Source organism: Scardinius erythrophthalmus, assembly GCF_964197995.2.
Source record: "Scardinius erythrophthalmus genome assembly, chromosome: 13".
In the NCBI taxonomy this organism is placed as follows: Eukaryota; Metazoa; Chordata; class Actinopteri; order Cypriniformes; family Leuciscidae; genus Scardinius; species Scardinius erythrophthalmus.
The window spans coordinates 18,598,568-18,613,382 of record NC_138233.1 but is presented as its reverse complement, the minus strand read 5'-3'; the positions used below and the strand labels follow the sequence as shown (position 1 = coordinate 18,613,382).

At 36.0% G+C, this 14,815-nt stretch overlaps 1 protein-coding gene across 2 annotated transcripts in view; it reads right to left on the bottom strand.

Annotated features, from left to right (window-relative positions):
- The window catches only part of ablim3 (actin binding LIM protein family, member 3), a 65,941-nt gene that overhangs the window by 9,428 nt on the left and 41,698 nt on the right, over positions 1 to 14,815 (bottom strand). Inside the window, exons 7-15 of one of the 2 annotated variants that reach the window (XM_081382719.1) lie at positions 12,347 to 12,434; positions 10,131 to 10,189; positions 9,954 to 10,025; positions 7,659 to 7,814; positions 6,886 to 6,915; positions 5,408 to 5,537; positions 4,247 to 4,345; positions 3,858 to 3,908; positions 32 to 169 (exon numbers count right to left, since the gene is read on the bottom strand). In XM_081382719.1, the coding sequence (XP_081238845.1) occupies positions 32 to 169; positions 3,858 to 3,908; positions 4,247 to 4,345; positions 5,408 to 5,537; positions 6,886 to 6,915; positions 7,659 to 7,814; positions 9,954 to 10,025; positions 10,131 to 10,189; positions 12,347 to 12,434 (823 nt within the window). The remainder of the gene's footprint in view (positions 1 to 31; positions 170 to 3,857; positions 3,909 to 4,246; positions 4,346 to 5,407; positions 5,538 to 6,885; positions 6,916 to 7,658; positions 7,815 to 9,953; positions 10,026 to 10,130; positions 10,190 to 12,346; positions 12,435 to 14,815) is intronic. The other variant, XR_014031365.1, reaches the window with a different exon arrangement.

Here is a 14,815-nt window from a genome sequence, read left to right as displayed (position 1 = left end):
ATAGGACAATATGAATATATTTGTCACCTACATTTAGGAGAGCTGGTGTAATGGTAGTAATCAGACTCTGAGTGCTGGTAGTGTTCAGGCGAGTAGGCTGATGAGAACTTGGAGGATTGGAGAATGTCTTCACTGGTCTTGCTCTTAGTTGCTGGATTGCATTGATTGTCTGTGGGGAAAGTATGTCAGGATCACAACTTTGGAAAAGCCTGTGATATATAACAGCACATAGCAGTACAATCAGGCCCCCTTTAAACCTAACATTAGTATGCGTTTTCAGTGATCACACAATCCACATAAAGAAAAAAAAGGAGTAAGAGCATATAAGACGCTCTGTGATCATGAAATTACCTAGTTGTGTCAGGTCCTGCAATCTGATCACTTGATTTAATGACCAGTAATTACTGTAATTAATCACTGAACTGCATTTGGAATCTCATGAAATGCATATTTTCATGTGGAAATTTAAAACCTATTTTCTTCACTTCTAATCCATACTTTACTAGTGAAATAGGCAAACACAGTAGACCAGATACCTTATTTTCCGTCCAAAAATAGCTAAATAAATACTATATTGCGTGTCATTGTTTGTCAAAAAAAAAACAACGTAATATTGCATTTTGAATTATCCCTAAATGTTTTAAAAATTCAGGAACATTTACCATTTTGTGCAGGATATTATATTATAGTATATTTGATCTCTGTCTAATCACAGTACAGATTTAATGGAGTGGAATGCAATTCACCTAAAAATATCTAGGTATATGAAACATGTTAATGCTAGGTGTTAAGGGGGGCTCAGAAAGAAAGAAAGAAAGAAAGAAAGAAAGAAAGAAAGAAAGAAAGAAAGAAAGAAAGAAAGAAAGAAAGAAAGAAAGAAAGAAAGAAAGAAAGAAAGAAAGAAAGAAAGAAAGAACGAAAGAACGAAAGAACGAAAGAAAGAAAACTACAATGTTCACATATAACAGCTCTGAAGGAAACACAATCCACAACACTCAATGTAAAGCGCATCTGCATTCAGATAAATGAGATGTTGAATAAGCACACAAAAAACACTCTAAAACTACTCATGTGAGAGTCTTGTATTATCAAAAACTACAGATATCGATATATTGCCTTATACATCTAAAGCAAAACCAGTCAGAAACTGCACTGAACTCCCATCCATATAAAACACACACAAGAAGATTCAACACAAATACAGAAGCACAGGCCTCGCACAATATTGACAATCTTGAATGGAAAAGACGGAATGCAACTAGAGATCGAACAAACACATTACCAAAAACGCAGACAGACAGATGTGCACAGGGAGAGAATACTTACAGAGTGGATGGTGAACGAGGAAAGTAGAGGTGGAGGGAATCGTATTTAAGATGGTAAAGGAAAGAAAAAGAAAAAAAAAACAAGGGGAAAAAAGAATAAGGGAGGAAATATTTGCATCCCAAAGAGTCTTCAGTGAGATTTTAAGTTTGATACCCATATGGCAGAGACGCAAATGATCTGCATGACAACAGTACGCCTCTCTTCTGCTCAAACACAGCTAGACATCTACAACAATAAAACACTTACAGATGCAGATCCACCAAATGGGTAGCAAATTAGTCCTTGTAAAGTGTTCGTTACAGGCTTGTGATACAAGGATAAACACAAATACACACTTAACACACATATGTAAACTGAGCCAACGAGCTGTCAGAGATGGTTCTGACCTTTCTTAGAGAACACTTTATAGACTGTGCAAGTATCTGAGCTGGCCAGTAAATACATCTACAGGATTAGTGCAGCTCTGTGCAAAGCTCTGAAACAAATTCATCTCCCTTACGCACTCTAGATCTCTGTGGTTGTATATTGTGATAATTGGCAGGCCTACACAAAATCTGTGCCAGAAGCTTTGAAGTACTCGAACGGCATCATTCATAAAGTTCTATACATCCCCTGGCCCTTGTGTGTTTGTCTTTTAAACCTTTTAGCTAATTTGATGCTGTCAGGAACAATGTCTAGTGCGCACCGCTCGATTAAATTTATTAATTTTCCATGCTTAAATTTATTCCACAAATTTCACAGATTTTACCCCTCCAAAAAAGGTCAGAACTGCATAGAAATTTCTGCAGAATTGGAACATCCATCATTCACACAATTTTGCACATACTGTACCACGTTTAAAGTCATTTTACAGTTTCCTCTTAAAATTCTGAATAGAAAATTTAGAAAAAGTCAACAGATTCCATCTGGGCCTGGATTTATTACACGACCTAATATAAGATTGTTTCAAGCTAGCCGTGTGGAAATTGTTCTTTTACATTTTTCTACATAAAACCTGTTTAATTTATTATGAATATTATATTTATTATTATTAACCTTTGTAATTTTGCTATTTGACTTGATATGAATATTTCTTTGGATTATATAAACATCACCTCTACCTAAACTGTTGAGCCCAGATAAAATCCTTAATGTTGATCACTGTATTATCCATGATAATTGGTTTAGGTATAAAATATTTTTTTTTAAATAAGATTAATCATAAATAAGAATCATAATTAATCATTTGGAAAATTGCACAAGCCTGTAATGCACATACATACAGAATATAGCCTACACATACAAATGCACACACAGAGACATGCAGTAAAGGGAAAGATGTACTATTACTATTGTTTAGTTAAAGGGGTTTGAGTTCATGGCATTTTGAGGAGATACTAACCAATATGCTAGACAAAATGGTGTGAGATTGTAAATTTATGAATTAACAAACAGAGATATGCACATAAACAACCAACTTTTAAAGGATTTGGCACCGCTAGTCATTTAGACTGCCAAGTCCCTACAACATTCAATGTGCTTTCAATTGTAAGAGAAACAATATGGCCGCCACCTGAACTCTGTAGAGTTAGAATTGGTAGAGTAGGTAATGTTTAGACGTTTATACTTGCTCATTTCATGCTTAAACGGGTTTGCTTTCCTAACAGCGGTTTCTCAACAGGGTTGAGCTCAACTTAGCATTCAGTGGGGCTTCTCTGTGGCATCTAATGCGGCCACTTCCCAGTTGATCTAAAGCAGAGGTGGGACATGGCAAGCTTTAATCATGCCTCAGCAAGCCTCATCCTTTTTTCATTACCCCCCCATGTGGAAGGAAGGATGCGCTCGCGTCAGTTCTACATTCTTCTGGCATGCAAGCAATAGAAAGCGGGATGCACGCTAATACTTGAGCAAAGGAGACAACTTCTTATCTCGTTCCACCTGACATACAGTTGCAGGGGAAAAAATGTCTGTGAATCCTTTTGAGTTACATGGATATCTGTATATAATTTGATCTGATCCACAAATAAGTCACAACAGCAGAGAAACACAGTCAGCTTAAACATACAGACATTTCTCATGACCGTTGTGCAGGTCTGATCTGCCATTATAGAAAACATTTGACGGATATTATTGCTGCAGCTTTTTATATATAAGTGCTCACATACTTTTTCCATCTTGCTCTGATTCAATGAAGACTATTATTTTGTTTAAGCAGACTGCATTCATCTATTGTTACGATAAAACCAGAACAATTTCAATGACCAATTTATTCACAATCCAAATTGTTCACATACCTTTTCTTGCAACTGTATTAGGCAACTTCTAAAACATGTACCATGGCATATCCTTAGTTTGTGCCCGCCAAATCCTAAATGAGTGCTTTTTCTTCCACATTTGCAAACTACTTTTATTAAAGGCTTTTGGATTAAAGAGTTTGGAGGAGAGCTATGGAGGACACTAACACTAATCAGACACATCTTTCCCATGAGCCCACACTGCCTCAGGACTAAGCATGAGGGAAAACAGGCCGGGGCAGGCCGAGCACACAATACCATGTCTCTTATAGATGGGAGGCTTCCTGTAGATGTTGGGATCCCCTGTGGCTGAGAAGAAAGGAAGAGATTAGAAATAAAATGGAGGAGAAGTAAGTGACAGGCAGAAGACAGCAAAGTAAACGAGGCAGGAAATGTGTTTTGTACTTCCTCTTCACGCTTCCTGGGACCTTTAGGGTAAGGTGAAGGAGAGTGGAATGGTTGAGGAGATCACAAAAAAGGTACAAAAATGGAGTAGCCATACTATAGATGTATAGTATAGACAGATTCAAAAAGTTACAGAGACTTTGATCCATTAATGAGATTTTAATTTATATTCAAATATACTGCTGGATGAATATGAAAGTGATGATAGCAGCCAATGAGGTGAATGTTGAGGCCTGGCCTACCTGGCACATGGAAATGCTTGGGAGCTTGGATTGTGGTGGGAGTGCTGGACCGGGCATCTAGCTGACTGTAATAGGGTGAACTTCTGCCACTCTCAGTGCCTGCAGCAAGCCCCAAGCCAATGACAGTAACAGAACCAGAGCATGAGTGCACACTTCCTGTGCGCCCTAACCACACACACACTCAATCATCAGATCAATGATCCAAGATTAGCCAGGCAGGGACAGTATGCATTTCAAAACAGAGAAAAAGACATACTGTGCCAGACAGACGGGTGCATAGGATGTAGGTGGAATGGTGGGACACGCCCCCTAATAACGGTCAAAATGTCCCCCGCAAAAAACTTTATATTGGCTAGCTTAGTTTTTTGTTAAAGTCAACATGAAATAAAAATATCTTATTGTGCTTGCTGTATGATGCATTACGTCTTCATAAAAAAATCATCAAATTAAATACCTTTTGGGGTGACATCACCAAGCTATCTTGTTGCCCCCTCCATTATTTCAACAACTTGAAGATGCAATCATTTTCAGTTGGATAAAATCCTGTCTTCCCCACATTTCCAATGTTAATATATATTTTTTTAAATGTTGCATTGGCAACTAGCAGAAATAAGTTACAGAACTAAAATGACTAAAACTGAATTAAAAAGTAAAAAAAAAAAAAAAAAAAAATAGAAATAAATGATGAAAAGTGAAAAAATAAACCCAATTCAAAACATTAATGAATACTATAACAATATATAAACAATATTAAAATAACACTGGTCCTTCCTCCTTTTGTCACTAAATGTCACGTTTCACTTCTCAATATTATTTCATGTTGACTTTAAAATCAATACCCACTAAATCACTATCAGTCACTCAGTTATGTCCCTGCTATGTAGCTACAAACCACACTTTTATATAGAAGGCAAAGCAAGATATATATATAGTATATTTTCCAATATACTGCATATTCAGTATAGTTCTCAAGCCATTCCTGCTGAAAACTCCAGCTTAGACCAGTATGCTGGTTCAAGCTGTGCTGGTCCACTATCCATGTTGTTTATCAGCAAGAAATGTTGGTCAACTTGCATAGTCTTTCTGATGAAGCTGGAAGCTTGTTGACAGGAATGAAAGTGTATTTTCTGTACTGCTATGAGCTTAGCAGAAGGAACTCACCGTATCTGTAGTAGTGCTGTGGAGAGCGGGGCATGATGGGAGACATGCCCTGCCTGCTGTAGGTGGGGGAGTCTATGTACCCTGGACTGGAGGATCTCCTCAGCCTCATGTCCATACCGTCATACATGTCCTATTCACATAAACTGTCATTATTCATAACTCTGATTGTGAGAACCACTCATTTTCATTTGTTCAATAACCAAAATTCCAATCAACTTTCATACTTTCAGTAGGACTGTCAATTTAACACACTTAACACAATTATGTGCTAAATCTACATCAGACAGATTAATAATTTGGTTGCAAAACATATTGCTGTTGACTGAGGGTCAGTGATTGGCTTTTGTTCAACGATATGGAAATAAACAATACAGTGGCAAGAATAAGTATATGAACCCTTCAAAAATACCTTGATCCCAAAAGCTTTATTTTAAAATGCATCACAGAGATGCACAAAGCTAGAAAAGGCTACGAAAGCATTGATAGAAACCAGGTTCATAAATCCACGATGAGATAGCCAGTGTACAAATGTAGAAAATTCTGGACTGTTGCTACTCTCCCCCTAGGAGCAGGCATCCTGAAAAGATAACATTTTTATGAAGGGTTTTCTGCTAAATGAGATTCTACAAGTTACTAAATTAAAGGGTTCACTTACTGTCACCACCCTGCACTGTGAATGATCACTAAAGGTATTCAATAAATATGTTCAGATTTTGGGTCATTCTGTGTTTGTCTATAATTCAATTCAATAAATAACACAATTTATGAGTAATCAATGCAGAAATGGGATTCACAAACTTATTCCTGCCACCTGCACTTTTTGAAATGTCTATTAAATGATTTACATGTCTGCTGGAAAAACATCCAAATTCTTTTCATCTGAGGGCTTTTCTCAGCATATACTGATATACAAAATTAGAATAACGTGCAAAAGTACATTTATTTCAGTAATTCAACTTAAAAGGTGAAACTAATATATTATATTGACTCATTACATGCAAAGTGAGATATTTCAAGCCTTTATTTGTTATAATTTTAATGATTATGGCCTACAGCTTATGAAAACACCAAATTCAAAATCTCAGAAATTTGAAAATATTCATAAGCTGTATGCCTGTATGCAATTAATTTAATAAAAAAATGTAATTGATTGACAGCCCTAATTTATATATAAAAAAATATATTGTATATATGAAGAGTTCAGATGCATAAGCCTCTAAGTGCCATCTGAAATTTCCTTCTAGAATGAACATTTTTATCAAGCTCGTATAATTTAAGTTCAATAATTTCACTTAAATGGCAATGCAAATTACCTATTAAATGTCATTTAAGTGAAATAACTGAACTTAAATATACAAGCTTGATAAAACTGATCATTCTAGAAGAAAATTTCAGATGGCATTTAGAGGCTTTTGCATCTGAACTCTTCATATATATATATACATTTTTAACAGTAAATTTGAGTTATAAACTTCTACCTGAGAATAAGGGGAGAGTGTGCCCAAAGACTGTGAAGACAAAAAAGAAGGGGGAGAGTCAGAATAACAGTAAATCAGAGATAAACCTTCGGTCTCTTCCTCCGTGACATCTGATGCGTGAGGGAAGTGAGAAGAGTAAGAGGACGGAGGTGAAGGAGTCACTGTGGTCCGAACAACCTACTTTGTATTTCCTGTAGAACTCAACATTTTCTACTCAGCAAGCAAGAATTGAATGGATAGTTCACCCAGAAATGAAGATCCTGTCATCATTTGCTCATGTCTTACCAAACTTTCTATTGACTAGAAACAAATTTATTAGGTAACCCGTGGTCACCATCCACTTCAATGTAGATGAAAGAACAGCATTAACAACTGACATTCTGTTAAACATCTCCTTTTGCGCACCCTAAACATCATACAGGTTTGGAACAACATGAGGGCTATTAAATGATAGAACTGTCATTTTTGGATGAACTATCCCTTTAAGCAACCACATAAATCGCTGGTATTTTTCAGAGAGCTTTCCAAAAAGCAAACTAAAGCAAGAAGGCTCAACCAAAAGCACTCATATTAACTATTAATAGTGGGAGAATGCACAAACATAGTTATAGCAAACAAAAAGCATACAGCCAGCCAACGGATACGACATAGCTGAAAAACTCAAAGCAAAGCTATGCTAAGCTCAACTAGGACCAGGCCAGTAGACCCGGCGACAGGGGGAGGCATGCTAAAAGTAGACTCAGAGTGGCTCTAGTGGTCCTGTAGGGCAGTACCTCCCCATAGCTGAGACGCTCTAGCCTGTCATCGGAGCAGTATCTGTGACTGGGCTCATAGGACCAGAAGTCTGGCCTCTGCACTTCATAAATGGCTTTAACCTTAGGCAGCGCTGCCAAGTCTTTGTAATCAAGGATCTCGTTCTCCATTTTTGCCTAAGGAGAGGGACAAAGGACAGATACACACACTCACACGTCAAACGCAATGAGCAGGCCTGCAAAAAACAGCAATCATGACAGGCGAAGACAACATCAACAACTCAATTAAGTGTGGGAATGAGCCTGCGGCACAGTTTGCACATTTACAAAACCACTTTAAAGCAAGTGCTGTTAGGATACAATTGAGCTCATGACTGAAACTGTAATATAGCACATGCTGTAAATGCTACAAAAATGTTATGAGGCTTATTATATTGTCTCTAAGGTGTTTTTTGAGCAAGTAGAAATGTCGACATGAAATGAAAATGCACCCTATCTATTGTCTAAATGCATGTTATAGATGTTACTGTGAACAATTCATGTATAGATGTTTTTATTGACTTGTTGTTATTTCGAAACGTCACAACTGGTCTTTCTGGTAAAAAATACATACAGTACTGTACTTATTTACCCTCATGTTTTTTTTTATTCAACATACAATGAAAATCAATGGGGTCCAAAGGTGTTTGGACAAAACAGTTGAAATTTGAAACATTTTATTCTGTATTCAGTAGAATAAAGAAAGTCAGTCAGGTTTGGGACAACATGAGGTTGAGTAAATGATGACATATTTTCATATTTAGGAGAACTATCGATTTGGAATGAAGCTTACTTAATTTGCCTCCAATCCCAGATAGTGTTTTAAGGTTTTCTATCTCATACATTCAGTCTCACGCTTGACCTTAAGCAGAACATGGACCTGCAGGGCTTGACAGCACATATGCTTACATTGCATTACGCATACATCAATCACACACAGAACAAAGGTTACACACTCAGGCCAGCCTTCACTTCCACGTGTGATGTTAATGACCACACCACTGCAGAATGCACGCAAACACATTATGAACAAGCCAATAAACTCAAGCACTAGAGTCATATATCTTGGGGTGGCCAATAATACTTACATTTGTGCATTTGACAGATGCTTTAGTTTTATCCAAAGCAACCTTTAGTACATTCATGTTATACATTTTATAAATACATGCATTCTCTGGAAATTAAACCTATAACTTTTGTGTTCCAAGTGCCATGATCTACTGGTTGAGCAACCACAGGAATCTTCATGGCACTTTACACGACCATTCAATCATTTGGGTATGGTAAGACTTTTTAAATGTTATTTTTTCAAAGACGTCTCTTATGCTCATGTAGGCTACATTTATTGATAAAAAACAGAAAAATAGTAATATTGTGAAATATTATTTACAATTTAAAATAAATATTTTCTATGGGAATATATTTTAAAATGTAATTTATTCCTGTGATGATGCTAAAGCTGAATTTTCAGCATCATTACTCCAGTCTTCAGTGTCACATGATCCTACAGAAATCATTCTAATATGCTGATTTGATGTTCAATAAACATTTCTCATTATTATCAATGTTAAAAAACAGATGTGCTGCTTAATATTTTTGTGGAAACCATGATACATTTTTTTCCCAGGATTGAATAGAAAGTTCAAAAGGACAGCTGAAATAGAATCATTTGTAACATTACAAATGTCTTTACTGTCACTTTTTAGTAATTTAATGTTTGCTGAATAAAACTATTAATTTCTTTAAAAAAGAATACCTGTATATCTTACTGACGCTATCATCAAAACTTAACTTTTGAATGGTAGTGTATGTCAAACATCAGTGTAACATTAAGAGAATGCAGTAGTTCACTCAAAAACGGATGTTCTGTCATAACTTATATAATCAATTTCGATCTGTTTCTCATTCAAAGCTATTGTACGGCTTCAGAAGATTTGGAATATAGGTCACGGTTTTAATGACTGTGTTTTTGCATTCTATTTGAAGCTTGAAAGAAACCTCATTAAATGACCAACTACATTTTAAAAATTCCACGGAATAAAATGCACTCATACTGATTTGGATCGACATGTGGGTGAGTGAATGATGACAGAATTACATTTTTGGGTGAACTGAACTGTACCTTTAACTTGTACATTAACATGTACACATTATGTCAAAATAATCACTAACTTATCACAATTTTAAAACCAAATATTCATTTTTTGAATTATTTACAGCTCTACCACCATCATTTAGTTGACATTTAGATAAGCTAGACAGTGATTGGATACTTACACAGATGACTCTGCTGGGTGAACTAATGCTGGATCCTGGAGGAGAGATGGAGGTTTCTGATGTGCGCCTGAGCTGTAAAATAAAAAAAAAGGAAGAAATCAGCAGAGCTTTAGAGTAAGATCTGAAGTTATTTTAAAATTCAGTCTGTATTTGTTAAAAAGAAGGGGGAAAACTCACTCTCAGTTTCCTCTCTGCTCGAGATGACTGTTTACACAAAGGATGCCACACTTCTGAACCTGAGACACAGAGCCAAACAAATAAGAAGAGAACGCTAGCTAGAGTACAGAAAAATTCTAATCCAGCCATATGTTCATTCAAGACACCTTAAGATGACTTTATTTAAGAAATAAAAAGAAGATTTTAGAAGATTTAACCATGTGGTTTCAGTTACATGTACACTAGTTCAAAAGTTTGGGTTCAGTAAGATAAAAAAAAAAAAAAAACATTTATTCAGGAATGATGCAATAAATTAATCAAAAGTGACAGTAAAGACTTTACATTGTAGCAAAAGATGTCTACTTCAAATAAATTCTGCTCTTTTGAACTTTTTATTAACCAAATAACCCTGAAACCCTGACATTGATAATAATAAAATGATGAAATTCAGCTTTGTATTTTTGACCAAATAAATGCAGCCAACATTTAAAATATATCAATATATCAATAAATATTATATCAATATATCAATAAATATTATATCAATATATCAATAAATATATATATATATATATATATATATATATATATATATATATATATATATATATATATATATATATATACATTTATTTTTTTGTTGTTGAATTTTTTAGAATTTTTTAGAAAATGTCTTTAATGTATATGCACCATGAGAATTTTAATCTGAGTTTTCTATAGTTTGGACTGCCTAAGGCCTGCCAGCCAATCCCATCACTCCTGACCTCACAGGTGAGTCTGAGATTTGGAAGCAGCTGGATAACTCAAGCTAAGGCAAATACATTTAATGTAATCACTGGAGTAAGCCATAGTGCATTCATTCAAATGTGGCATTTCATTTTCAGATTGATGGGTTTTTTAATCCGATGCTCTGTCTCTGTCAAGCTCATTCTCTCCAGTTTTCACTCACCTCATATCTCTCTCTTATTGCATGATATAGTAATGTGCTGATGCCTGGATCTGCTGACTTTTAAATACATTTACCTCGAGGTGTGTTTGCTAGCCTATAACACTCTTACACATTTCAGCACTTAATGTGAAACAGAACAGACACACTGTGTAGAAAGACCTGCGGCGCATTCTAATGTCCACCAGCCACTGGCACTAGAAGTCATATGAGCGAAATCTACAGGGAAATCTACTGAATGGGGCATTAAGATAGATCAAGATGAGACTCTGTGACTCTTTAGGAATAACATCAGTTTCTTTATTAAGGTCCTCCCAATACAGCCTTATCTCCCACATGATCTTGCATACAGTTCATGATGTTCTGGAAATGCAGCTAAATATGACAGATTGTCATGTAATATTCTAAAAGAGCTCTTTCATTAGAAAAGTCCTCATCTGTTCTGTCACATGGATGAACTAGGACTAACCCACAGGAAAGACAGATCTCAAATGAAATATTATTAATATCTCAATTGGTTTTCCTAAACAAAAACACAATTAAATGAAGTACAATTTAAGAATTTTGTTCAAGTATCGTACTTTTTTTAAAACCTTTTAACCTCATACGTTTCCTGTAGTGTCTCTCACAATGTCAGTCACAACAATTGCCAAGGTCTGAGGTAAAAAGTCAAAACAATTCTGCTAAAAACACATTAATGTCATAGCTGTATACTTTTACTTTACTGTTATGTCAATGAATGCCAGTTTTTCACTTTCTGTGTTGAGTTGTCTGGAAGATCTTTCTCACCAATTCAAATCCCACAAGCACAAGAGACATTTGAGAGTCCTTACATACATTTTATGGAAGGCAAATGCCCAATTTCCCCAAAAACGTAATACTAATTTCAGACAGAGACACTCTCCTAAGAAGTGCCATTATTTGGACACTTTCTACATTGCAGTTATACACGTAATCACATTCCATGTTGATGTTATCTCATTTCATAAGGTTTATCTTTTAAATGTTGATTTCATTTAATATTAAAGATGTTTATTTAAAGATCAAGTAAATTTTGTTTCAACATTTTGCCAACTGCATTTTCATATGAACAGCAAAGTTCATAGAAAATGTTATACAATATTTAGTTTGACCACCTGTGGTTGACAATCAGCATTTTCTTAAAGTTAAGCAACTTTCACTGACCATTTGTTAAATAAAAAAAAAGTCCTTATTTGGAGGAGTTTCAAGCCCCGTTTTGCACCCTATTCATGGAAAGTGTCAGCTGTTGGCCTTTGTAACCTCTCCTCACCTGTGAGATACATCTCCTCTCCTTCTGTAAACATCATCTGACACCGGGCACAGCGAGCACAAGTGGGGTGGTAGTGCTTCCCACCAGCCTGGACAGAGAAAGAAAGGGACACAATGTCAGAGGATAGAGGATTTTAAAACAACACGTACCAGCACATACAAGCTCCACCTATGGAACCCATTATCGTGAGCACAATAAACACTGTAAACACATGCTTGTCTCAACAGTGATTTTTAAATGCATTTACTATTACTATACCATATTAAGCAACAGAGCACTCCTCCTTTATTGCTGTTTTAATACTGTTCAAGACTCATTTAAGCTCCACAGACGTTTAATGACTCTCTTGCTCACCATACGCACTTTTAAAGCTTACAGAGATCCTTCAGTGCCGAAAGTCCGTAATTGAGAGAACTGTTCCTCTGGGACATTTAAAACAAGGAGTGTTTGTTGATGGAACTGCAGATAATGAACACATTTTTTTTATTTAAACATTTACAATGTTTCTTTAGAGTTAGTTGAGAAAAGGGGACAAAATGAGATCAAGATGATGCCCCCAAAGTCAAGTCAAGTCAAGTCACTTTTATTTATATAGCTTTTTACAATACAGATTGTTTCAAAATAGCTAAACAGTGATAACAGGAAAATAATGCAACAAAGTTTGTTTTTCGACTGTACATCAAATCTAAAAGAAATATTTATGTATTATGATTACAATTATATAAGAGTAAGTTCCAGTCCCTGAATCTGATTGGTCGAGCAGCGTTCTAACAGTGCTGATATAATAGTTCAAAGAATGTACCGGTATGTAAAGTTTGTATTTACATTGTTATGGCAGTAGGTGGCGACAAGTGAGAGTCTTTCAGAGTGATTGATTTAATCAGATTTGTTCAAAACAATGATTCATTCAGGAACAACACATGTGAGTGTCTTTATGAACGAGTCACTGAATCAGCTTCACAGTTTGTTCAGCTAAAGCAATCAGATAAAACAATTTGTCAATTTAATAATTTAATCAATTGCAATTCATGCAAACATAATTAATTTAGTAATGAAATATGTGACTGTCTTTATGAATGAGTAACTGAATAAGTCAATCAAAAGATTAATTCAAAACGCTGATTCCTTCAGGAACAAAACATGTGACTCTCTTCATGAGTAAGTCATTTAGTTAATTCTCTCAAATGACTTGTTGAATTATTCAGATTCATTCAGAAATTTATGAAAAAGGTCTTTATGAATGAGTTAAATTAGTAAACTCAAATGATTTGTTCAAAAACACTGATTCTTTCAGGAACTACTGTGTGTTGCTCATAGACAGTAATTATTATGTGGCTTCATTTGGAACTATTTACATTAGAAGGACCAAAACAGAAAAATTGCACATAATGCATCTAAAATGCAGGTAGTCTTTAGGCTAGTATGACAGTTGCTAGTAGCTAGTATGACAGTTGCTATTTATAGACAAATATTGCAAATATGCTGTCTCATTGGGAAGTCCAGAGAAAAAAGGGGTGTATTGGAGAGGAGGCACAGAGCAGGTGGCAAGAGAAGGCCAGTTTATGAGTTAGAGACATAGTGTATGCTGCCATTGCTCCAGGAATCAGCAAGCTGTCAGTTTCTAAGTGCTCAGAGGCATGTGGTATCACTAGGTGTCTCCCAGGGGGAATGAGTGCAAATCAAACAGGCAGATAAAGATAAATCAGCCAGTGTCCCACTAGCTATAAATAACCTGACTTGAGCTCTCGCTGGAAAACGGAGCACTTCACACCAGCCACTCTGACTGGGATCAGAGAAAACAGAGCGACAGGAATGAGTACAAACTCACACAAATTCTTTTCAAATGTGTGTGTATTAGCATTAAGCTTCATCAGCTTTGGAACTCTCGGCTGGCAAATTATCTCCTTTCTTATTTGTATGTAAACTACCTCATCATGTTTCTCTTCCCCTGTGACAGTCACATTACTCATAGTCTCTCTCTCACGCTCTCTGTCTCCCTCTCCAACTCCATGACTCTACGACCCTGTTCAGAAGTGTCACAGAAAATAGCAAATCAACAAAAGAAAGGGTGCCAGGGGTACCTGCCAAAAGGATCATTCTTGCTTATGAAGCATCAAAGGCCAGAATATTAGGCCATTCCTCTGAAGGACGAGCCACCGGGGAGGTAAACTGGCTCTTCATTAGCTCCATCATTCATTCTCACAGTAACTACCCATTGAAACAGTAGTGGTAAAATCTATCTATCTGTCAATTTGTCCATCTGTCCATCTGTCCGTCTGTCCGTCTGTCTGTCTGTCTGTCTGTCTGTCTGTCTGTCTGTCTGTCTGTCTGTCTGTCTGTCTCTCTATCTATCTATCTATCTATCTATCTATCTATCTATCTATCTATCTATCTATCTATCTATCTATCTATCTATCTATCTGTCTGTCTGTCTGTCTGTCTGTCTGTCTGTCTGTCTGTCTGTCTGTC